Raw genomic sequence first — 27598 nt, forward strand, 5'->3', positions numbered from 1 at the left:
CGATATTATAGGATATTTAATTGGACTTCTCAGAACGCAAACATCTACTTCTTTGGCAACACGTCCTTATCATTTTGGTAGAGGAGGAGAGGAGCCCCTTTTCATATAAAAATGGCATGAAATACAACTTTAACAGACAGTTGCGTCTCTGTAAGACTGCTGAGAAATAAGTTTGTTGTGTCGAGTCTGAGGATCAATTCATGTTGTCTGACAGTTAATCCAACCGGATTAGAAACAACACGCAGATCTCTGCTGTGAAAAGTCGAATTATCTGAGAACATCAGGACTGAACATTTTCCTGAACTGAATCGCTGCAGACATAGGAAACAGAGAGAAGGAGGTGGAGAGCAGAGTGATTCAGAGTGTTCGGAAGAAATAGAGATACAGTGAAGAAGAGGCAGAAACATTGATGGAGCTCTATTACAGTGTTTAAGAGGCAGATGCACAAAGTGACATGTTGGTATATTTAAGACACCAGACACAGTAGAATTAAAAGTAAAATAATGTTCACAGTCTCACCAACATTTTTGTTATTTCTATCGTCACTACTTCTTCTCCTTACTGTCTCTTTAATCAACCTATATAAATATAAGATAGAGTACTTCATAGAGTGAAGTATGAAAACTAAGCTTCACAATGATCACTATCATCATAATTATTGTTATTATTATTTATTGACTATCATTAGACATTATTATTTACTACTTTTTAGTTTCACTAAGATTATTTTATATATTACACATTTTATTTTTCACTTACGTATTTACTCGGATTACTTCCATAATAACTGTTATTATTTATTACATTTTAGATTTTTATCACTGTCCTTTTACATTTGTAGCAGTTTACAGAAATACATTTTACTCTGACTGTACCTGTATGATTTATATCTGACAACTAAACTAAACTGATTAAATTGATGATCATTATCATTAATATTATTTGGTCAGTTACAATGACTCTTAAAGGAATTACTATTATTTGCTTTGGTCTAACAAAACTATGCATGTATGTTAAGCATACAGTATCTTTATGTTGAGAGGACTGAACTGAACATTTGTGTTTACACAGACTGTTTAGAATGCATGCATCACCTGAGCTGCTCCTGACCTAAAGGACTTTTTACTCACTCACAATCACACTCTGAGTACTTGCCTGTGAATGGCTTTTAACTGGGAGCTGTTGATAGTTAAGCGATCAATCAGCTTGTTAGAACTAGCGTCAGCCAATGAGTGAACGCTTTTGTTCCTTCAGTCAAACAGCCAATCGGACAGTGACCCAGAAATCCTGTCAGTATACGGTCATTTCCATCCGTCTCCGTGACTCTTCATCCACACACACACCCACACCCACCCACACCCACACACACACACACACACACACACACACACCCAAGGCCAGTGCTTTATCTTTGTGACACATTCATAAACCCTGACACACACACATACACACGCTTTGCCCATCCCCCTCTTTCATGTGCACATTATCACACTGTCCATTCAACCAAAAGACAGGTGTGTATCTGTGTGTGTGTGTGTGTTTGTGTGTGTGGCTGGACATTGGTGGGTAGTCTTGTGTATGAAATGACTGTATTCTCACAATGCTGCATGGATTTTTATAAACAGTTTGACCTGATAATGTCACAGCACCCTCTCTTCCTCTCCTTGGGGATGAGGAGAGGCATCAGGCCTCACGCATCAACAACAACCACGTAGAGACTGATGATTGAAAGTTTTGTTCTCTTCTCTGTTTCTGTACCAGAGCCGCCACAAATACATTCCTGTACATTAATAACATTTGGACAATAACTTCACTCTTCTGTCTGTAATACAATAATATTCCCATACAGCAGCTGGGTCCCTGGCTGCGTCAAACAGAAGAGACACAATCATCAGAAACAATCAGAGTGTTCACAGTCGCAGCTCTGACCATTTATCTCTCCATAAGTCCAATCTGTTGTGAGGAGAAATGTGATCTGACCCAAATGACCTCCAGGCTCCGATATTAGATTAGCAGGGGAGGCTAGCGTTTCAGCTAACCAAATCACAACTGGGCTAATGACACAGAGAGGTGAGGGTCAGCTTGACCTTTGACCTCTGACCTCTGTGCTGCTGTGGACGCCTCACAAAAACACTGCTTTCACTCCTTTCCTACCAAAGAACACGTCAAGGAGCTGCTGTCGAATGGAAAGTACTGCTCCTGCAATCATACATCCACAGTTTCATTTTGCATGTTTTCGACTAAGCTGATGATGTCTGCTGTGCTCTGAATCCTGAAGGAGACAAAATGCTCCACACCACAGAAAAAATGAGTGTGTGTGTGTGAGGGAGGAGGGTGTCCAGCAGGGACCCCTGACCTCCCTGGGGTCAGCTCCTCCATCAGAGCCAGAGATGAGATGCTCCCTCAGTTTTCCCTCCAGTGTGGAGCCACATTACTGTTCCACATGGATGGCATGCAGCTGCACAGATTTTGTGTTGGACACTGCAGTCAGCAGTTATCATGGCCTGAACTACGATCACACATTCACACATTTTATTTACTCCGATAACGAGTTAGTTTCATTTGTTTTCTTAATATCTCCAATTATTTGTGTCATTTTGTCAGAATAATACATTTCCTTGAGATCTCAAAATAACAAAACTTTATTTTCCAGAGATAATTCCAGTATATTAAATAATTGCAGGAAACATCATTCAGTGTAGCAATGTCAGAGGAACAGGAGAATGCTGCAGTTGTAATGATTTAATATTATAGATTCTCCTTTTTTCTTGAGATCTCAAATGAATCATGTTGTTGAGATCTCGAGAAAATTATCCCATCATCTTAGGATAACATTATTTATTTCGAAACAATGATGCAAATAAGTTGATTCTCGAGGAAACAAATGAAATTAACTCGTTATCACAGAAAATGGAGGAAAGTATGACTGCTTACACACAACAATATAACACAACATAAAGATACTGACAAACAGAGGAAAAGAGAAAATCTTCTCATAATATTTCACATATTCTATTTTTGACTTTATTTTCTGCTAACAGACTAATCTAGCACCAGGAAAAATACAATAAAGCAGCGATTATTGTTATTAAAAAGCTCTGATGAGAGAAAGATCAGTTACTATATCACAGCTTCACACTGGACACAGAAAACCTGTTCTCTGTCTAACCAGAGGAAGATGAGACAGTTTTTTTCCTTATACAATATTTGCCAGATATTTGAAACAAATTTACCCCCAAAGTCTCCCCTCACAGAGGAAGAATGTATTCTGACTCTTTACGTAGGAGGATGGAGAACTACTTTTTATTAGAGGTCTAACAGTACCTGGATTTGTTCCGAATGGTGCTTAGCATAGGTATACAATGCATCAGTCAGTGTGCTGTTCCTGTACGAGGAGCACATATTGAAATATTCCAGGTATTATGTCCTGGATAAACAAGCAAAGGATGCAGACCAGGATACTCTCATCATCGATGGATGGACCTCCATGACTACAGAGAGCTGCATCACTGTAGAAAAGATGAAATTACAGCAGCAAAGCTACACTGAATGTTCATGGATTATTTTCTAAAATGACAAAACTGTTCTGTGTTTAGGGTTTCACCTGCTGGACTGAAAATATACAAAACCTTTCTAAACTGTGACACACAGACAGTCGTGTTGTTTTTGTGGCTTTCGGTCCATCATTTGTGTTTTTCATGTATTATTTACTTTGTTTGTGCTGATGCTTTAGCAACATGCTTCCTGAAAATGTTATGCCAATGGTGATTCAATTAACAAAATTGAAGTGTGTGTTAAAGAGAGAGAGAGTTGTATGTGCGTAGATGTGCGTAGATGTGTGTGTGTGTGTGTGTGTGTGTGTGTGTGTGTGTGTGTATGTGTGTGTGTGTGGAGGAGGGTGCAGTGGATCCTAATGACATCCCCTGTGAGCTCTGATCTGGGAGGCTTTGCAGCTGTGGCACCGAACAACAACAACTGTTGTCACCTGCGCATCCTGGACTGAACTATGCGTGAGTGTGAGTGTGTGTGTGTGTGTGTTTATGTGATAAAAAAGACAGTAGACTGAGGTGATGGGTCTATCGCCGTGGTAACAGCCTGCAGCCATGTGATTTTGTTGCTGTCAACATCTCTGTCTTTTTCCCTTTGTCTCCTCTTCTAATCTCCTCCCCTTTTGTTTCCTCTTGTCTCCTCTTTCCTCTCCCCTGTTCTCTCCTCCTGCCACTTTCCCTCCTTTTTTGTTCCTCCCATCTTTTCTCTCTCACACTCTCCCTCCTCTTTCCTCTTTTGACCTTAACGGTTGTAAAACTTGTTGTCTATCACCTTTCTATCGACTGACCAATCAGTTAATCAGGTAAATAAAAGACTAAAAGCAGAAAATTAATCAACAAAAGTTTGATAATCGATGACTTGTTCAGTTTCGCAGCTGCAGTAGGACTGTTTCACTGAAATGGTGTAAAGAGAGTGAATGGTGAACAGTGAGGTGGATATCAATGAGACAATTAACATTGTGCTGGATTACATGCATGCATCATTTACCTGTGAATCCCTCATGTTATGTTTTTTTCTGCATGATGGACATTGCAGAAAAAAAGCTGAAATTCTAAATTTGGATATGATTTCAAACCATCATCCAAAACACCAATACTAAAACAGTGCATCCTCATTCAATACAAATTATGGAAAAAGACAAAAGAAAATATGAGGAAAGGAAGGAAGGATGGAAGAGAAAGAGAGTGAAACAAAAGACAAAGGGAGCCTAAAAGTTCTGATGAGTTTTTCCTGCACAGCAGAGAAGATTCAGGCTGTGCGTCTGCTAACAGATTGAATACTGCAGAGACTGAATGAAAAAACACTGCTGTCAATAGGAGAAAAATGAGCTATGAGGAATGATAAATTGTCAGACACATCTGCGATATTGACTGGTCTAAGAGAAGGATGGAGGGAGGAGGAAGGAAAGACAGTGAAGAGACAGTGAGACAGTTTTCGAGGGGTAAAAAAAAAAAAAAAAAAAAAAATTCTATATATATATATATATATCCTATTATATATATATATATATATATATATATTATATTCCTCTGGGATTTTTGAACCCCTTATAGTAAAGAGATGATGATGATGAGTGCTGCAGGAGGAGTGAGTGAAAAAGCAAAGTTACAGGCACCAACACTGAGAGCAAGAGAGAACAATGGAAATACTTAAAAAGACAAAATTTTGAATGAAAATACCACAGATGACTCGACCTGTCTGTGTGTGTTTCTGTCTGTCTGTGTGTGTGTGTTCTGACCGTCTGTGTGTGTGTGTGTGTGTGTGTGTGTGTGTGTGTGTGTGTGTCAGTGTTAATTTTGTCACCCATTTTTCAATTTAGTCTTAGTCTTGTGTCAAAGTTCATTCTTAGTCTTAGTCACTTTTAGTCTTTCACAAATCATTTTGTTCGTCCTATTTTGTCGACTAAAAAGTTTAATTTTGTCTAGTTTTAGTCAACGTGAACACAGGGTTATTTAGTTCAAACATTTTCGTCAAAACATTTTTCTATGTTTTTCTATTTTTCTATTTATTTCAGGAATTATTATTTTTTTGTTTATTAATTCCAGTTCACTTGTGTTCCACAGCTAACATATTGATTAATTGTCTTGATTGAATTGAATTGAATGAATTCATCTTCAGTGCAACTTTGCTAAGTGTCTTGTCTGTTGTTTCAATACACATTTAATATGCACTTGATTTCATTTTTTAATCTACTAATAGCCAGGACACCCTATTATGACATGTTCTGTCATCTTCTACATGCAATTGTTAAATTTCAATATAAATAAATTGATTTTATGCCAGTTGCATCTACTAAAATGTTAAAATTAAGATGAATTCATCACTGTCAGTGTTTAGCACAAATGGGGAGGCTAGACTCATTCTTGACTGTTATGCCATATGCACACATTTTAATAACGTCGGGCTGCAAACGGGTTCCGGCTCTAAAAAGCTGTCAATCAAAACGGGCTGGGCTGGGCTCGGGTCGAATTCTATTGGGCCTGACTTCTAAGGCCCGTTTCATGCTCTAGATTGCGCTGTCCGTACGCCGTGTTTCTCCTGCATGCTGTTCGTTTTCAAGCCACAGGTGTGAGAGCAGCAAGAGGATCTCAAACGTGTGGCCCTGACGTTGCTACAGTAAAAGAAGTACGTTTTTGTTCTTGCATGACATTTTCATCTCGTTTTTATTCGTCAACAAAAACGCACATTGGCACATTTTTCCTCAGTGTTTTTAGAACATTGTATCGTCTCATCATCGTCTCGTCTTCGTCAAGGGAAAAAGGCTCGTTGACGAACGTATTTCGTCTCGTCTCGTCTGACGAAATTAACACTGGTGTGTGTGTTTCTGTCTGCCTGTCTGTCACAGTTAAACTTTCAGGGATATGTGACAAAAGATAAATGGACTGGAAAGTGGCTGTGTGTCTTTGTGTCTGTGTGTGTTTTCTACCTGTGCTGCAGGGCAGGTGTCAGTCGTATTATCGTGTGTGTGTGTGTGTGTGTGACAGAGAGAGAGAGAGAGAGAGAGAGAGAGAGAGAGAAAGAGAGATCATGTGTGTGCACTAAACACCAAACTGCTTTTAACACCACACAGGTCACACTACACTGGCATTAGACATGGACTGCGTGACAGCGATTGTGTTTTCACACACACATGCACACACACATTCAGAGTCACCAGAGCAGAGACTCCAAAATTCATCTTCACATAAATGGAAAATGACTTATTAATGTGTCTGATGTGAAACCAGATGAGGCTCCACAGGTCACTGACGTAAACCATCCCTTCATTTTGTACCTGAATACACACTCAAATGTTTTACAGCAACTTGTGTGAAGTCCATCTCCTCACCATGTCCAACCCACCCACCCACCCCGGAACAAAATATGTTGGCGCTAACGGCAGATATTACAGTCACAGCCTCTCCAGCACGGACAAAATAGCGCCGGTGGTCATGTCATGAACAATGCCAGAACCAATGGGCTACTGTGTGACAACAGCAGTCAGTGTTTTGGGGCTTTAGGTGTAGCCCGGGAATATTCTGACTTCCTCTGCAGTATGATCAGCAACTTAATACTGAAGAATGATGAGAAAGACAAATTTATCCTATAATCACATATTTACACATGAAGGCAGATGATCTTTAGCTGATGCGTTCTGAGATTGCATTTTGGCCAATGTGCACCAATTTGCTCTCTACACACTCTCGACTATTGCAACCAGAAACAGAGAAAAAAAACATCAACACTCCTCTAAGAAAAAAAAAAAGACACACTTCTACATCTCGAAACAAAATCTAATGATTGCGTTTTTTATGACGTTACCTGCTGTGATGTCATCGTCCGTAACGTCCAGTTCCTCTTCAGGAGCCTTTGTTTCTATTGGTGCAGCCTCAGGAGGAGGCGGGGCCGGAGGGGAGGGCTCAGTGGTCGTCCCAGCTGAGGAGAGACAGAGACAAACAGCTGAGTTTATGAGAGTGAAGCATCAGTACTGTGGACCACCGGGACGGTGTGTGTGTATGTGTGTATGGTCTGCATTTTTTATGTTAAACACAACTATAGGCTACAATCACAGTGCAGCCGTGATATGTACTGACAGTGTGTGTTCATGCAAATATTAGAAGAATCATGAGCACACAGACGTACATGTACTGATGAAACAAGATTTTATAAAAGCTGACTGGTGTACATGCGTGTCATTGGTAGACGACTATTACTACATGTGTGTGTGTGTGTATGTGTGTGTAGCAGGGGTTCTGCAAAGACTGTTATTAGAGAGAGAGAGTGTGTGTGTGTGCGTGTGTGTGTGTGTGTGTGTGTGTGTGTGTGTGTGCGTGTGTGGTCCGTTAGCTCATCACAGGAGGTTTCTGTGTTGATCCGTATTATCAGACTAACTGTCCTGGTTAAGTAGCTAATAAAGGTTTATTGGGTCTTCTTGTTATCTAGAGAATTAATGGAGACACACACACGCTGCACACACAGACAGACACAGACACACACACACAGACACACACACACACACACACACACACACACACACACACACCTGCCCCCCATATTTAGTGTTTTCATTTAGCTCTTATCTCTCCATTGCCAATTAAGGGTGGCTTTTCATTAGCGGCCGGGTTAATGAATGTTTCTGCACTAATGAATGAAGCGACTAAAGGTAACAGAGCTTACCACTGAGCTAATCTCTGGGAAAACATCCTAATTAATGAATTACACACATGGACACACTCACACACTTACACACACACACTCACACACTCAAACACCACTTCATCACAGTGTTCCGCAAGAAAACAGCATTAGACAAAAATACTAATTTGGTTAAAAACAGAACAATAATACTACAGCCATCAGAAACATTCATGAGGAGAGGCTGAGCGCACCAATAAAAAAAACCCTGTAATTACACTGTGTATAATTACATTGATTAATCCTGGTTAACATTGTGCTTCATGTTCCAATTAACCTGCTCACACACACTGCTGACAGCTCAACATAATGACTGTGTACAGCTTTATATCACACACATGCACACACTACTGCTGACAGAAGGCCAATACACAGCGCGCTTGTTGATTATCCCTCTCAAACGTTAAAGTGATAAAAAACTTAATTGAACTTAATTAAAACATAATTGATGCTTCACTGTGATTGGGCAAAAAGGCTGACTGATGTGTCCACACGAACGCTGCTCTCTCTCCCTCTCGCTCTCGGTTCAATTTCACATGACACCCAGCAGCGTGCAGGACCGAAACAAAACAGCACAACAGGAAAGAGGAGCCAGTTATACAACAGATACATGTGAGATATGATATATTCTGATTGGCTGTCACCATGTTCAAGTCCATTTTAAGTTTGTTTGAGAGGGGCCTGACACTGTACATCATATGACGTCCTCTACATGAGACCTATGATTCTGATACAAAAACAATGTAGGTCAAAAATCTTTAAGGAACAGTGAGTCATATTTAGTGCTTTTAGTACTAGTATTTAGTACTAGTGGTGGATTTGTAGATTGACTACAGTGTCCAAAAAAATAGTGAAGCCACAGGAAGGCATATATATTTATATGTTTACATATTTACATGGGAATTCACATCTGAACAGAACATAATGCTTTTATTTTATTTCAATCATTTAACACTTCATAATCTGGCTTGTACTGCCAATTAATGGTGAGAACATTTTTCACCACTTTGTGCAGCTGTGATGTAGCGTTGCACCATAGTACCACATTACATCATAAGGTGGGTGTGGTCACAAGTACAAAAGACCACACCCAGCTGTGATGTTGGGTGTAGAAGTTGCAAGCCTCTCGTGATCGTCAGGATTCAACAAGTTTTCATACTCAAACGTATTTAAAATTTCTCTGGACACTAATATAATAATAGAATAGAATAATAATAAACACACTAAACAGAACCTGTGTTTTGAACAGCAGCCACTGTGTATGCAAGTGGCACTTAAAGATAAATAAAGACAATGCTGACTGACTTTCCCTTCATTACCCAAGATTTTCTTGGGTCATTTGCTGTGATGTATGATGTGACCTGACTTTCAATTATATTTAGACACTAATTTGCTTAAATGTCTTTTGAAAGAAATGTAATAATGACTGTACTACAATTTTAACATAATGAGGAAATCTTTAATGAACGTGTCTGCTCACTGGAAATGTTTTTCATTTATCTTTATACAACAGCCCCTCCCGGCATGATGAATGTTTTCATGGTTATTTTTCATGGTTAACTCAAAGCTCTTGGTTAAGGTTGGGAAATATTAGTCAGCATAAAGATGGGCTCATTATGACATTTAATCAAATCACAATCTTTCCCCAACCAAAGTGTCTCTGTAGCCTAAAAGCAGCTGCAGACCATGAATGCCACCCAGGATTATGTTATAAAGGCAAATATCTATACATGGCCATTAGTGTCATAAACCTGCATTCTTTTTAATGTCCACTGGGGAGCATCACACTTGGTTGCAACAAAGTGAGACAATGACTTAATTTATGACCTCAGTAAACACTTTATGCTCTCAGTCGTTAGTGTTAGTTAGCATTATGTTCATTTTGTAAATTATGGTCCCGTTTAGAGTAAAAGGAAACAATAACAAATGGTTTGCTTTAGGCCATGGTTACTTTCTGATTGAGAAGTCATTCTCAGTGAGTTTATCCAGCGCAACCAGGCTCACAAAACTCAAATCAAACTGTAAAACTAGGATTCTGTTATTGCATTGACTATTTCTCTCCTCAAATGTTTCCAGAAACAAATGTTTTGTGTACTGATTAACTGTACTATGAGCTTATCACTAGGCAGGTTGTCATCTTTTCCCGCTTTGAAATGGAATCAAGACTGAGCGTAGCTCAACTCGCAATGCGCCACCCATCAGCTCAATGCTCCAAACTAGACATGCTTTCTGGTTCGGCAAAAACAAGATGGCAAGGTCCATAATGTCAAACCCAAGGCTTCAAAATCCTTGTAGTGGTGGGTTTACACTTGATACAAACTCAGTTTTCCTGTATTAGAGTTGGACCTCCACACCCTCACTTTCCACCTTGATAAAGGACACACGACCTCCTGCACTGGCACCTGATCTAAGTCATGAGCTGCACAATGGTCCAGTATTCTGCACATCACTGAAATATTACTTAGTATGAATGAAATGATAATAATGAACTGTCTCATAATAAACCACTGTGCAGATTGGGCTAATTCTAGTTCATCTTAAATACACACACACACACACACACACACACACAGGCTAGGCCTATAACTCAACTGTTGTGGCTGAGGGAATGAGAAAGAGAGACGCTGGAGCTCAGGGAGAAAGAGAAGAGAGGGAGGTGGAGGAGGGGCGGATGACAAGAGGGGAGTAGGAAAGGAGGAGGCGTTCCGCCCTGCTCCAAGGTCAAGCTTGTCATGTCAGCCATGACACATAGCTCCCAGCATGCCTTGTTAACCTCCAGGATCTCGTGCTCCTCTCCTCTGTCTGTCGCTCTCTCTCCTCCTGTTTAAAACACAGACTCCCTGTCCTTTAAATCACAGTGGGCTCTCCTCTCTTTCAATTCTATGTTTCATTTTGATTTGTTTCTGTTTGGATTAGATTTTTTGCAAGATTAATTTGAAATAAAAAAAAAAAAGATGAAACAGAACATTTTTAATTCATGTTATGGCATGTTGGCTTCCTTTTTAGCATTTGGATTATTTTATTAATATTTTATTATTAATTGAAAATTCAAAAGACCTCCAACATGTTTAGTGTCTTATTCTCAATTTACCTTATGTCTTGAATTTTTGAACATTTTTGTTTGTTATTTTTGTCTAATATATAAAACTATATAGAGGACATACATAGAAGAACATAAGGCTACTCTACTCAACTCTCCATCCACCCATCAAATGAGGATGGAATAATATGAAAAGAATAAAGTAAGGAGGGATGAAAAAGAGGGAAGGTATTAGGAAGGATGAAAAAACTTGAGAATGAAAAGTAAGAAGAGTGAAGAGGATGAAGAGAGAAAGGGGAAGGAGATGAAAAGGAGAAGCTGGAAAAGAAGTGGAAGAGACGGAGAAGGAGGAGGAGTTGGAGAGGTGATGAAGGGACAGATGCAAAAAAAGAAAGGAAGAGAGAGAGAGGAAATGGTGACTGCTGTTCAGTGATCAAAGAAACAGCTGCTTCATACATGCACACAGTTTGACCCTTAAAACTGTGTCTTCATGCGTGTGTGTGTGTGTGTGTGTGTGTGTGTGTGTGTGTGTGTGAGGCTGGACAATGCTGCGGGACTTTGTTTAATCAAGTGTGTGTGAATATGAAAGTGTTAAGGTGTGTGTAAAGCCCTTCTCTATCCACACAGCCCCCCCAGGTTGACTCTCTCTCCTGGGCCTCCACAGCTCCCATTTGTCCCCCCTGCAGCTCTGGAAGTCTTCCACGCCAAAGATTAAAGCTTCACACTCGTCTTTTATTGTGTGTTAGATCTTCTGCCCAGCTAGCAGGTTGCCAAATATATAGTGGCTGCTCCTGTTGTTCAGCAAGAATTAATTCTGTGTTCATTTGTGAGCTTAATTGCGAAACCCCAGCGGGCACATCTCTGACAGCTGCGACGCTGTTTTGGTCCATCCATCACCCAACTTCAAACCCCACCAGGAGCGTTTCAGAAGCATTTTGCCCACCAGACTTTGTTTAGCTGCACAGATTTTCTGCCATTTCTCCTGGTTTATGTGCTTCTAAATATGTAAATATGCTACGCAGTTCACAGGATGTTTTATTTTGAAAATCTACCTGATTCTCTATGCTGTTTCTGTGTCTGACTTCCAGCCAGCTCAAGCTGCACTGTGCAGATTGACGCGGGCTGCAGGACAGCCGCATATTGTTGGAGCAGAGAGGGTGTGGTTGAGCACAATAGTCTAAAGGCCAACTGAAGGCCAACTAGGCCAACTCACACCGGACGCGGAACGGAAGCGGAACGGAAGCGGAACGGTACCGCCGCGGTCACCGTAGCAAATAGAATCCAGTCTAGTCAATGAGAGCACTCACACCGGGCGCGGTTCAGACGCGGAACAGAAGCGTCCCAGAAGCGGCTCTCCGCGCCACGGCGCGAGCTTTCCGCAGGATTTCTATTTCTTCCGCGAGCCGCGGCTAAACCTCGTAAATTTCAACAGAGCACTGCGCACCAGACAGGAAATCCGACAGAGAATCAACATAATAAACTTCCGCCCCCTTTCAAAATAAAACACAATACTCAGTTCATGTAGCTTTTTACAACTTCACATCAACGTGACGTCATGACCGGTGGCACCAGGTGATCAAAGATCGATCAAAGGGTCTCAACGAGAGACTAATTGTTGAAGTGGAACAACACACAATCATTTATGACACAACAGATGCTTTTTATAATCTCCTCCACGTCGGAGAAGCAAAGTCAGCTGTTTGTTGTTGTTGTTTTCTTTATACACTGTTTATCGCGGGGTCTCGGGTATGTCCAGGATTCTCGCGTGATCTCGTGATCTCGCGTGAATACGGCCGGCTCGCTCCGCTGCCGTTCCGCGGCTGATCCGCGTCTGTGTGAGTTGACCACCGGGCAAAGTACCGTTCCGCTTCCGTTCCGCTTCTGTTCCGCGTTCGGTGTGAGTCCCGTAGCCCTGGCATCACACGGCCGGACGGAACGGAAGCGGAACGGTACCGCCGCGGTCACCGTAGCAAATAGAATCCAGTCTAGTCAATGAGAGCACTCACACCGGGCGCGGATCAGAAGCGTCCCAGAAGCGGCTCTCCGCGCCACGGCGCGAGCTTTCCGCAGGATTTCTATTTCTTCCGCGAGCCGCGGCTGAACCTCGTAAATTTCAACAGAGCACTGCGCACCAGACAGGAAACCGGGCCTTGAATCAACGTAATAAACTTCCGCCCCCTTTCAAAATAAAACACAATACTCAGTTCATGTAGCTTTTTACAACTTCACATCAACGTTACGTCATGACCGGTGGCACCAGGTGATCAAAGATCGATCAAAGGGTCTCAACGAGAGACTAATTGTTGAAGTGGAACATCACACAATCATTTATGACACAACAGATGTTTTTTATAATCTCCTCCACGTCGGAGAAGCAAAGTCTGCTGTTTGTTGTTGTTGTTTTCTTTATACATTGTTTATCGCGGGGTCTCGGGTATGTCCAGGATTCTCGCGTGATCTCGCGTGAATACGGCCGGCTCGCTCCGCTGCCGTTCCGCGGCTGATCCGCGTCTGGTGTGAGTTGACGCCGGGCAAAGGACCGTTCCGCTGCCGTTCCGCGGCCGTTCCACCTCCTGTGTGAGTCCCGTGTTACTTTTTATATTTTTATATGTTGGGATCCAGCCAGTTTTGTGCTTACTATACTGGACCAATTTCAAAACTTGTTGTCCCCATCATGGAGACACAAAACATGGGAGAATAGAGATGAAAAATATGGAAGTTCTCCTTTAACACAAAGACGTGAGATTAACAGATGTTCTCATCTCTCAGACAGGAGGCCAATAAGACCAGGCCAGCTCCTTTTAGGCCAAAAGTAGCTGATTAGACACAGCAGAGTGAGCACGTTATTCCTCTCTCCTGTCTCAGAGTGCAGGTTAACAACTCCAGCTCGCCCTGTTTCCTTTGTGTTAAAGCCTTTTAAACACTTCCAGGAGAGCTAAAAGGTCACAGCCACTGTTTTGTGTGTGTGTGTGCATGTGTGTCGTCTTGGTCAGCCCCATGCTGCGACACTGGAACTCCTTCCACTGACTCAGTGACATTTCCTCTGCACTAAAAGCTAATGGATAAATACAGGTGTCTTCCTTCAAACAGCGACCACTCTGCTGCTGGAGCGAGTGAGAGAAAGAGAGGGGGAGGTCGGGTGGGTGGGTGGTATTTGATGACAGTGTCAACAGTGTGGAATAAGTGTCCAATCACTCTACTTGTGTTACGCTCGCCATCCTACGTGAAGGACAAGAGTGAGTGTGTTTGGTGTGTTGTAGTGTGCAGTGTATCATCAATGAGGGTGCATTTACTTTACACTGAAAGCTCAAAGTTGATTTCATTTGAGAGTTTCACACTGCTACCATAGCGTCTGTTGTATGAGTGCACGCTGGATTTTCTGCTGCACAGCTCTCAGCTTCAACAACACACTGCAACTCACTTCACTGTGACAAAACATATACATTTAGGATCAATTGAAAAAGTCTACAAGTTTAGATTTATATATGATGCTGTGCATGTCCATGATCATTTGTATGAGGGGCCGTTATGTGTGTGAGAGGAGAATATATGTGTGTGAGAGGGCCAGAATGAATAATGTCTTGAACGGCCCCTCATAAATTTGGAAGCCTCCTTTTTCTCTTAGTTTTAGCCCTCCATACACACCATTTTAAATCAAAGAAAACTAAGCTTTTGGAAAAAGAGAGAGAGTGAGAGAGAGTGAGAGAGAGAGAGAGATGGAGAGAAAGAGAGAGAGAGAAAGCTATCCAGTCCAAGCCTATGACTATTGTTGATGTAACTATTACTATGGTAAAACCATTTGCCAGTCATTAATAACAATTTTTAAAAAATGAGTGCCAGGATATAACTATATAGAAGCCTAACATTTTGCTAATAAAATACTAACTTACTAAACTGATACATTTCTTGAAAAATAACAACAGAGAACTCTACTGTTAACGTTAATGTGAGAGTTTGCTCACAGGTTCACCACAGCACAGACGCAACATGCAACGTGCACGCAACAATACACGGTCATGTTATGAAGCATGTTTGACCTTCGAGACTCGAGGATTGAAAGATTAGCAAGGCTTTATTTTAAGAACATAACATGGAATATAATATGCATAACTCTGTTTTCATGGTGTATAATCATCTGAAAGTAGGGATATTTTTGTTTTTGTTACTTTAAAATGAGCCTTTTATATTCTACAGTGGGAGCTGGTCCTCTTCCATGGAGTCGGCCATGTTGAAACGCCTTCTACGTTTCTACGGCAGCCCAGAACAGACAAACTAAACACTGACTTTAGCTGGGGCCTTTTCGCGTGTGTTTCACCACTGTTGTTTCTCCTTTACACTGAGAGTGAGGCGAGGAGATTGCAATGCAGCGACTACACTACTAAATGCTACTCTATCTATCTATCTATCTATCTATCTATCTATCTATCTATCTATCTATCTATCTATCTATCTATCTATCTATCTATATATATATAATGATCCAAACAGACATGTTATGTCCAATGTGTGTTTTTATGCTCCATGCTGTTGTTGATGTCCGTCTACGTGTTGTGAACTTCTTAACTACTTTGATGATTGATCTAGCCTTGGAGCCTACTTGTGAACTATTTTTTGTCCTTCCGGTAAATTTTTCAGCCTGGTGAAGACAATTAGTCGTGCTGCTGTCCTCTGAGCTCCTCAGGTGCTGCCCTGCTGACAGGACAGCTGCCTCTGAGAACAATGAAGGTGTAATGGAGGTCAAAGTTGCTGTGGACTGAATGGATGGATGCTTCAGTGGAGCCAACACAACACTGATGGTGAACTTCTGCCGACACTTCTAACCTTCAAATCAAAAGCCTCGAGCAATGTTATCGCAGCTATGTGCTGGTTAGCTTGAGGGTGAAAGTAGACTTCTAGTTTTCATGTGAAGGTTGAAAGAAGGTCAGGAAAATTTTGGGAGCAGGACATTAGACAAGGTTCACACATGCTGTTTTCAATTAAAGAAATTTGCTTGGATTTTGAGTTGGAAATGAGCGTCTAAATAAAGACGCAAATAGACACGCCCGAGAACAGCTTTAAGTTCAAAAGGACTTCTCCAGAGGATTCAACACATTCCCGACTTTCCCATGATATTCCAGGATTTCCAGGACCGGCAAGAGTCATCTTACCGTCTGTTCCAGTCCTGCAGCGCAGCACACAGATCAAATTCAGTGACCCTTTAACCTCGCTCTATCTCTCTGTTCCCTCCACCCCGCCTCCATCCTCCCCCCGTCCCTCGAGGTCATTGGCCCATCACTCCCCCTCCACCTCCCTCCCCCCTCTGCCTGCGGTACCGCTGTGGTAACACAACACTGACCGGTGCCCGTTTCCATGGCAACTGTTCCCCTGAGAAACCCCCAACATCCTCAGCAACCACAGGGCGACTCCTGAACACACACACACGTACTCACACACGTACACACGCAGCATTTTAGAAGGCTGTTTCTAGTAAAAGAAGGTGGAGATTCACCTTTCTTCCCATCAGCAGGTCTAACTATAGAAGGAGCGGAGGAGTACACGGAAAACAGACAGAGAGAAACGACAGCGAGACAGGAGACAGGAATGGACGGAGAGAGAGGGGTGGGGGTGGGCGGTGGATATACAGGAGTTGTTTAAGTAGGTCTTTGTGACAGCAGTTTCTCCCAGTTAAAGAATCAATTGACCAATTGCAGTTTTATAGGTGGGATTAAAAATATGTCCATCATCTTCCCACACAGCTAGCTAGCTACATCCACGAAGAAACAGAAACAAAAACAGACTGTGGATCAGTAAGCTGTAGCTGTGCATGTCACTGTATGTCAAATTACAGAAATAACATACAGACTAATATTAACATTCATCTGATGGAAGTGAAAAGCATTAAGCTAACTGATTGTAGAAACCACTACGGCTGAGTAATTAGACAAAAAAACAAAAACAAATCAAAAATATCACCAGTGCTCAACAGAAATGATCTTAGCATCAGACTGAAATAATGAAGTGATGGGGGATATTTATTCTGAATATCAGGTTCCTAATTCCAGCTAATACTTAATGCTAGCATGTTAACATGCTCTACAATGCAAGGACTGTTTACATACAAGCTACAAGCTTCTCAGCTCAAGACTTTCCTAAATGTGTTCTTGATATTTTATAAAGCTTGGAACATACTTCAATTAAGGACGTATACGTCCGACCACCATTGTGGTCACATAGACTGCAGTTGTCATATACGTTATTATCCACACACAAAGTGAGGTGCAGTGTATACTCAAGTCAATACTGTACGGTTACTATATTTACTGCATTTATTAATCATCTAAAACACAGAGGCCAAATAACCAACATGTAGTTTACTCAGCAAACAGCTGTTTCTACGTGCCTCCTGCTGCTGGCTTTGACCACTGACACATACATACATACAATGAATGATTCTGACAGAGAATATTGAATCACCAACAACCAGCAGAGCAAACATTTCTTTATTTTGCTCTGAGATATAAAGCAGTGTGAGGTACTTACGGGAGCTGACAGTGTCCACATACTGAGGCAGGTATGGAGCCCACATGTCGATGGTGTCTTTCCGTCCTGATTGGCCAATCCGTCTTAATTCAGCCAATAGGAGAGCTTGTGCTGCTTCGCGCACCTAAACCACAAAGAGTTATGTTAACTTATGACTATGACTGTTGATGATTTTGAATTATGTAGAGAGCGCGGGAGATTGCTGATGAGAAGTAAAGCCAGTGTTGTGCCAGAACCGGAGCTAGACATGCTAGGACTGACTTTTAGAGGTTGGTGAGAGCTTGGTGAAATAAAATTCTGAAAGACAGACGCCGAGCTGGGCTGACTACTGCTGGACTAGTAAGTAATATTAGCTGGCTGCTATGTCTTGTGTTGTTGACCTTTGGCTGTTAGCAAAGTTATTGCTAGTTGCTAGTTTTTGATCATAAGTAAATCGCAAAAATACCAATTTGTATATAGTTTTGCTTTAGTAAACAGAAATCTGGATGTATTTGCTGTTGATAAATTGCGGTTTATAAAGCTAATGTTTAGTAGACACGGTTAGGTGTAGCTTCAAGCTGTGCATATGGTTAGCCTGTATATGTGTTACCTCCAGACAGCGGTCCTGCCACCTCCTCGCCAACATCTCCAGCAGAGGTGGTCTGAACTTGTCCAGGCCGAGGAGGTCAGGGAGCATCACACAGTGCATGGCTGCCAGCTGGCTCCAACCTACACACACACGCAGACACACGGACACACAGTCAGAAAAGATTACAGGGAAATTCCAGATTTCAAAGCCTTTCATTTGCTGCTATAAAATCTCACTGCTGCCACGAAAAAAAAAACAAAAAAAAAACAATATACTTATGATAAAGCTTTTCTTTGAGCCTCAGTACTGTTTTCAAATTTTTGTGTGAGTTGGAAATTTTGTTCTGATAGGGGCACTAGAGGTAAAATCAACAGTCGCTAAATCACTAAGATTCATCCTCTATGGATGGAGAATATCCAGTCGTTAGATAAACCACATGATGCCGCAATCCTGAAAAAAAATTTGTGCCGACAAAAGCTGACTGATCAAACGCTTTGCGCTACCATACATCTTTTTGTGAAAAGTTTCACTTGAACGAACCGCAGACATGAGACTGATATCGATCAAGCATGAGTCATATTTGGAAAAAAAAAGCAAAGAAGAAAATTCCCATAAAGTTAAATTATTCCTTTCAGAATGTTTAAATCAATATTTTTGTCTGAAAAAACTATGTTTTCATATGACAGCAGTGAGATACACACACACACACACACACACACACACACACACACACACACACACACACAGACTAACTCTCACAACTCTCACACACTAACAGTTAAATACAGGATGGGAATATTACTGGCTATTACTTGCAGTCTTGGTTAGAGTTAAGTTAGATTTTCTGCTAACCAGAGTCTGAGTGTTAGATGGCATTTAACAGGTAAACAACAGATATACAGCACTGCCAGGTGGATCGACAAAAGCCTCATAACGATACCTTGGCATGATGAACTTACAGCACAAAAAAAAGTTCAGACACACCTTTTCATTCAATAGTTTTTCTTTGACTGATTAATTTCTACACTGGAGATTAACAATGAAGACTATGAAGAAACAATGAAATAAAGGTTGAATGAGAAGTGAGTGTGTCTAAACTTTTGACTGGTCCTGTAAGTGTGTTTCTTTTCATTCAACACTACAATGTGTGGAAGATTTTACTTGTACATTTACAGAACAAATGACACAGGTGCTACAACTCTCTGTTTGCAGTTGCATCGCCCTGAGTAACAGATGAAGAAAAGTAACATCCAAAATGTCTCTCACTTTAACAAGGCTCAAATCTGACTGCATCAGTCTGAGCTAACATAAAGGCATATATTTAGATTTTACACCAAACACAGGAGAAATGGACACCAGATGTCCGTGACAAAAAATGGACTGAAATGTTTATTCGCGGTGACTCAACATAAATCAAGGACCTTATCCACATATATTAGTTGAATATATGGTTTCCAGAGATGCATGTATGTGAAACGCACTTGAATGGACACTGTGTTGTTTTTGAGCAGGAAAGAAATTCCATACAAATTTCTTTGCCACGGGCTAAACTTACCTTTGCCATTGGACTATACAAGGAAAACTCAAACTGTTAGGTGTATTACAAACATACTATATTCCAGAATAGTATATGTAGAGGTTGACAGATTTATTACTAACATCACAAAACAAAATACTCAATATTTTCTTAAATATTTGACATCTGATACAATAACCAAATTGTCCCAGTATTAGCAATGATAAAAGAATGATCAGTCAACCTCTAGTTGCAACATTTGCAGCACTGTCTTGCAGAAATCTCAAACTAGTTAGTTAAAAAATTATATTGGAATATTTTTAATTGGTTCTTCCAATCAAATCTAAAACTGTTACATTCCACCACCACTGTCAATACATTTTCCACATGACTCCATTATTTCAACTTTGTTTAAACTGCTGCCTGAAACAGTGAAGCCAACTGCTACTGCTGACAAAGGAAGCTCCTCTGCCATCTGGTATAGTTTTTGAGTTACTAAACAAAAAACAGGGCCATGATATCAGTATGACATGGCAGACCCTGCTACAACTACTGCTACAACTACTGCAACTACTACAAGAACAAACAACTTTTTCTGTCTACTATTATTAGATGTATTATTAGTTGTACATCTGCTGAACTGATGCTGCTACTACTACTTCTAATTTATTTATTTTTTTATTTAACAAGGTATTGAGGTTGGTATTTAGGTTGGAAACCTCTTTTTACATGGAATACAGCAGCATAACACGTTGCAAACAAAACAATACAAAGTCACACAATGGACACAACAATACTTTAGCTACATAATACAACTAAAACCAGGTGCTAAAAGCAGTGGTGGAAAGTAACCAAGGACATTTACTCAAGTACTTACTTAAGTACAAATAAATAGAGAAATATTGTATTTTGATCACTACCGCCACAGCTTCTACCATTACTACTACTGCAGCTAACAACTATTTCTAATAGAGACAGAGCGCAATCAGGTCCCACCCACACCTGAGGGGAAAACAATCCATCGCTTTCCATTGACTTTGTGTTGTGTGAAGGTGCCTCTTCTGTCTGCTAGCAACAAACAGAAAACGCCTCAAAGCTGCTGTATGGTGGGATGAACTACCAACAAGAGAAACAACTCAGAAGTTAGTTTTTATAAGCTGCTGAACCGCAACACTGAGCCTTTAAGACGAGATGGGTACAGACAGTAAGACGTGGGGGATCATCAGCAGGTCTGTGTTTATGTTTTATAGACAAATGGTAGAGGTCGAAGCTAACTAAGCTAAACAGGGCTGGTTTTGAGTTGAGCTGAGATAGACAGTTAATATTGAGTTTGTCTATATAACTTTTCCTCTCTGGTAGACACAGAGTTCTAAAACAATCTTTTGACATACTGAAATATAATGTTTTTATCTGGCTGCAGGCATTGTTAACATTTCAGATCATTATTTTCCCATCCAGTGGGTGTGGTTTTATAAGTCTAAGGCATTGCTCTCTGTCTCTATCGTACACACTACTGATAATACTAATACTAATGCTAATGCTAATACTAATACTAATACTAATACTAATGACGAGATTTCTGCAGGGCAGTGTTTAGGGAATGAGCATAATACAAAAACATATTTTCTACAGTTGTGTTTACCCCTACAGAAAATTAGAGGTAATGTGTACTGAGAAGGAACGAGCCTCTGCTTGCATGCTTGCTGCTTTCCAGTATAAATCTAAATAAAAAAATTTGACCCACTATGTTTTAATCTCTGTAAATTAGAAATGATCAGTTGAAAGGCACTTTATTTCCTTATGGAATCCACAAATGTGGATTCAGTTTAAATAACTTGAGAGCACATTCATTGTATAGGTGGATGGTGTATTAAATCTCCAAAAGCCAACAACCTGTTAAAGAAAAAACAAAGAAAACATTTATAACAGTATTAGGCTCTGTGAGGGACACCAGAAAGACTCCAACCATAATGTGCAATGATTACACTTTAGTTCATTTATAATAAAATTTAAAATGATTGATACAAAAAGTCTTTTTAACTCTCGTAACTCTCTTTAAAATAGGTAAATTTAGTACAGTGTCAGATGGATGTGCTGCAAGTAAAAAAAGAGGGGTAAATTTTGGTCATTGCTAAGCACAAATTTGGTTTTGTTTTGTTTTGGGTCCATTTGGATTGTTTGGTTGGCTTGTTTTATCCCCAGTGACACACTCCCCATTCCATCAGGTGGATGTAGCAAGCATGCAAACTTTGAGCAAGAGACACTAAAACATCAGGACACACGGACACATTCAGACAGACAGATAGACTTGGAGACAGAAAAAACAGGATAGGACTGCACAATAGTGCCAACAACTGAAAAAAGACAAAAGACAAGGGAATAAGACTGTGGTCAATGCACTCTCAAATGCATCAGATTCAAACATCAGTAAAGTCAGTCTGTTTGCTGATGACACACCTCTTTGTCTCGTCAAATTGCTGCACTTGAAACTAGTTTAGTACTTTTATTTGAATTTTTCCATATTACAATAGACTGAATTTCCCACATTTGAATATAGAAACCAAAAACTATCAATTTCTTCAGCTGACTGGTTTGAAAGTGGACTGAACTCAGCTATGACGGACAGGCAGATAAACAGACAGTGCTGTAGACCAAAACAAGGACAAAGACAAAGCAAAAAACTAGAGAGACACCTGAGATGAAAACATTGGCTGCAGGGGACAAAAAACAGGACTGATGCAAGAAAAGAGAAATGTGGTGAGGTAAGACCCAAGAAGGATAGAAACAGGAAAAAAGTTGGAAGGTAAATAACTGATGGAATGAAGAGAGGAGAGGTGAAGAATTGTGATGCATAGTGAGAACAAAGAAAACAAACAAAAATAAATAGGAATGGAGTGGGGGGAAATAAAAAATACAGATGGGAAGAAGAGAAGCAACTAAAGGAAATGCAGAAGGAAAGAAGGCAGAAGGAGAAGATCAAGGAAGCAGAAGATCTCCAAAGACAAAGATAAGTAACTTTCCCTAAGTGGCACCCATCAGTTCAGTCTGTACCTTCGTTGACTGAGGGGATGTTATGAGAAGCAGGGCCGGGGCTGGGGGAGCCAGGGGCTCCCTGGGGACGGCCCCCAGGGGCCCCTGAAACCCCAGCAGTAACAGTACTGGTGTTGGCAGCTACAGCAGCTTGTAAAGGAAGAGAGGGAGAGAAATAGTCAAGAAGAAAAGAACAGGTTAGGAAGATATAAATAAATATATATATATATACACAATAACAAACAGAGAGGAGACAAGCAGTGGGGAGCAAAGAGGGAAAAAAAAATGTATTTTTTAACACACAAGAGCAGAAAACAAAACACAAATACAAAAAAAGAAAAAAAGAAATCAAAAGGAAAGAATACTGGATTGCATTAGTCATTATATATTCACAACAAAACTCAAAACATTTTACCCAAAAATAAGCAGATAAAACATTACTAAACGTACATTAAAACTGCTTTTGCCCTGGACTCGACCTAAAACAAGAACATTGCCATTGGACGATTCCGCAAACTCCCGAACTACATTCAGGTTTTTAAACATTCAAAACTTTTAAAATTCTTGCAATATTTGCATATGGCAATTGTGTTATGATTAAAGTTAGAAAAAGATAGTGATTATGGTAAATAAATTGTGGTTAAAATATGGTTAGGGAAAGATTGTGGTTATGGTTAAAGAATTGCTGTGATCTGCAGTCTCCACACATTGTTTAGCAAAACTGTTCTTAAAACATTAATATAGAAATAGAGGATTAGTCTAGGGTTAGCACTATTGCACTTGGATCCCAGAATATCAGCTGAATATACTACGGTCTGACAAATGAGAGCTTAACCCTTTTCAACCACAGAATAGACTGCAGAGGGTACAAAGAAAGAATTGCACTGCTGTGGTATAAAAATGATCCACAACACTTAGGCTGGACAAATAAATTCAAAACTGAATTTACAACTGTGTTCTCTCCTGTCAGGGAACACTATGGGGACACTGACTAAATTCAAGTTTTAATCATTTCATTTCAATTCATTTTAATTACTCTTCTCTTGAGATCAAAACTATTTCTAATAGTTTCTTTAATGATACATTTGATGTCCGAATTGCATTTTTTTAAATCTGTTAAAATAACCATTATGAAGGAAAGAGAACAATAATCTAACAGGTGACCAAAGCCTTTTGAGCAGTAGTTAATAAAATAGATTTAATTTAGATTAAATATTAAATTCATGGATTCTGATTATCAGTGTTCTGCCGCTTCATAGTTTGAACACTTAAATGACATCAAACAGGAAACAACAGCAGAGAGGACGATGTCCTGTGCGGAGAAAAGTGCAGTTAATAAAAGGCACATAAATGTCAAAATAACACAATGATGACACTTCATTTCCCAGCAAGCACTTGACGTGAGATTAAAAAAAAAAAAAAGCTGTTAGTTACACTCAATTAGACCCAATGCACCAGGCGCTAACAAAAATCCTAGACCAGGACACAAAGGTTTCAGACTGTGGCACAAGCATTTTATCAACTCATACTCAGAATGACCAACATGTCTGTGAAATCAGGTTAAAATAGTATGCATGGATTTAGATTGTAATAAATAATTTGATGTTTCTTTATGCTCTGGCCAAAAAACCTGAAACCTTTATACTGTGGAGATCAAGTGATGAAGTGTGTTGTTTCAGATTTGAACAGTTTCATTTTCAGAAAACACAGCTTTCTCACAAAAGTAAAATCTCTTTAAAAATGTCTTAAACATATATAATGTACAATAACTATTCTTTTTCTTAAACAGTACATACACACAAAACCAGCTAAGCAGATAAATGCATCAGGTATAGTTTTCAATAAAATGGTCCAAATACCTCAAAGAAAACATGTAGCAAAGACACAACAGAGAAAACAGGTACAGCAACATTAGATCAATCATGGTAAAGAAAGGAAGAAAGCAGGAAAAAAAAGAGAGAAGTAGTAAAAGAAAGATGTGCACAAATACAAAAGAGAAATGAAAGTACATTGAAGAGAGTGTGTGTTTGTGGAACAGGTTCTTTTTCTAGAGAACAGGCAGCAGGCTGAAGCCATGCAGTGAACAACAGTGTGAAGATGAAGCAGGACAGGAAAAGAAAGAAGAGGAGAGAAACAGAGAGGGCAAGGAAGAAAGTAGAAAGAGACAGAGAAGATGGCTGAGGGCAGTCAACAGCAGTTTGCCAGCTTTAGTGTGGAAAAAATAAAACTTTCAAATGAAGATCTGCTGTATGAGGAGGTTAAATACAATTTTGTTTAATCTACTTTAAGTGATGGGCCAATGGCTGAGCCTTGCAGAATGGCGGCCTCTAAAAAAAGGCTTGGATGTTGGTGCTAATATTGTAAAGTGATTATATATGCAGATGCTACTTTAATACTAATTTCTCAGTTGAGGATTCAGTCCATTCATTCTTTACCATTTAATGCTTTTCCTCTGTAAATATAAACATGCTGTTGTTGACCAAGTTTAATGCAGGTCTAGGTTTAAGTTGAATGCTTTTAAACAGCCGTACACCTGAAACAAATCATTAAAATATGTACTAGAGGTCAACCAATAATGGATTTTTAAAAAGTATTAAAGTATTACAATATGCAGTATACTAACAATACTTTGGCACAGGAAAAAAGCTAATAGCCGATTAAGTGGCTGAATAACCCCCATCTCCCTAATTATTTTATGTTATTTTTTTATTATTAACTGTGAAAAGCTGGGAACTTCTTACTTTGACTTTATTAGCTCATTTTGAGCTGATCATTTTCCCTGTAAGTCAATAATTAATGTAGAGACGGTGATATGGGCTACAGTACAGTTTGACCAAGGGCCGAGGTGGCAGACAGTGTAATAGTCTGACAAAGATAATATATCTTTCAGTACATGGTCCCTAAACTTACTGACAACCAGTTATTTTAAAAGGCACCACAGCCAACGAGAAGCAGAAAACACACAGAAGTCCACCTCAGTGTATTAAACAGTAAGTGCTCCTCAGGAGTTAAACAAGTTGAGAATAAATATAACCATTGGTCAATGAAAATAACCCCCGGTCACATCTCTTGTCTAAAAGACAAGCCTGAAGTTTTACCTCCTGTAGTCCAGCCAGTGGCTGCTATTGGCTCCAAGAAATGGCAGCCTGGGAGCCAGGCAATTTGATAGTGGCTCCATCCTCATTAACTTAGAAGATGGAGTTGGAGAACAAATGTTGTGACGTCTGAATTTCAGACTTTTTGGTTTGTTGCCAGGGACTTGCAAACAAATCTACCATTACTCTCAGGATGGACTTGGTCTCACGAGTTAACTGGTGAGTAGATGCTCCCCTTTTGATTAACGCCGGCAAAGCTATTCCCTGAGTTGACTTGTGGGCATCTCTGATAATGATAATTGTTGAAAGAGACAAAGAGTAAGAATAAAAACGATATTTAAAATATCAGCATTATTTCATGCTGTGAATGCTCTGCTGCTCTCTGCAGATCCGTAGACTCACAAAAGTTTGACGTTGAGAGATTAGCTAGATTAGTTGCTAAGACAATAAAAATAATATTTGGATGCTGCGAGCAACATTATCCAACAAACCAATATGCAGATGACACTTTAATATTAATATCTAAGATGAGAAATCAGTTTGGATGCATTAAAATGTGAAACTGTAACTTCTTGAGGCCTAGAAATTCACACTTATGCACATACAGTTCATTATCTACATCCTGTGTTTTTTTTATTTAGTGTTTTAGTGGAGCTGATTACACGGTCGAGCATATTTTTGTGTTTGCATTTTCGTGAAAAGTTCTGTGCTGTCATAAAATAAAATAAAAAAACATGATGAAAAATGTAATTTGTTAAATGAAGGCTAAAAGTAATCTCTAGACTGTTAACCAGGGACGGACTGGCAATCTGGCATACCGGGCATTTGGGGGTGTTGTTGTGGGCTGCTCTGGTCCAAAATGCCAGGGCCGATTTTTGGTCCCAGTCCGCCCATGCTGTTAACATTAATAATCCTGGAACTAATCGCTATAGTATACTGCTGCAGTTAACATGACAACAGAAAGAATAAATAGCTAATGACAACATTCAAACTGTATTAATCAGGTTGACTGAAATAATAAATTAACTAAAGAAGACAAACAGGTAATAAGTCGTTAAGTCTGTTGTTGCAGTTCAACTTCCAACTTTTTTCCAATTAATCATCTGGTTTAGAAAATATGACATCTTAAAACTAATAGTGTTTGCCCAACTTATAGTAGAAAATCAAAAAGATACTTGGTTTAATGAAAATTTTAAAAAGTAGTAGACCTGGAACATGGAAAATATGAATAATTGGCCAGTTATCACAATAGCTGGTGTTTCAATTCATTAATTTCAGCTCAAGCTGTAAGCAACAAAGTAGCCCTGTTTTCCCTGACCATTCCTAGTGTTAAAGGATATGTTGAATGCTTGTAGAAACCATAAAAAGGATTGAAGAACAAGGAATTATCCTTTGTGCCCATTCACCTAGGAAAGTGTCTTGGAAAAAAAACTGTTTTTAAATTAACTTTGCCATCAGTTTATGAACTAAAACAGGAAAATAAAGATGTTCTTTGAAAATGTTGCTGTATTATAGTGGACATAATCAAAATTTGTAACTTTAAAATATTTTTAAGGTGAGTTAAATCGTATGCAGACACCCTGCGCTCTCTGTTCATCTCACTGTAA

General features: G+C 39.8%; 1 protein-coding gene across 2 annotated transcripts in view; it reads right to left on the reverse strand.

The window, feature by feature from the left end:
- The window catches only part of wdr7 (WD repeat domain 7), a 110838-nt gene that overhangs the window by 43808 nt on the left and 39432 nt on the right, over positions 1-27598 (reverse strand). For both annotated transcript variants that reach the window (XM_027277032.1, XM_027277033.1), the window contains exons 20-22: positions 18372-18490; positions 17783-17906; positions 7351-7464 (exon numbers count right to left, since the gene is read on the reverse strand). In XM_027277032.1, the coding sequence (XP_027132833.1) occupies positions 7351-7464; positions 17783-17906; positions 18372-18490 (357 nt within the window). The remainder of the gene's footprint in view (positions 1-7350; positions 7465-17782; positions 17907-18371; positions 18491-27598) is intronic.

This window comes from Larimichthys crocea, unplaced genomic scaffold (assembly GCF_000972845.2).
Source record: "Larimichthys crocea isolate SSNF unplaced genomic scaffold, L_crocea_2.0 scaffold82, whole genome shotgun sequence".
Classification (NCBI taxonomy): Eukaryota; Metazoa; Chordata; class Actinopteri; family Sciaenidae; genus Larimichthys; species Larimichthys crocea.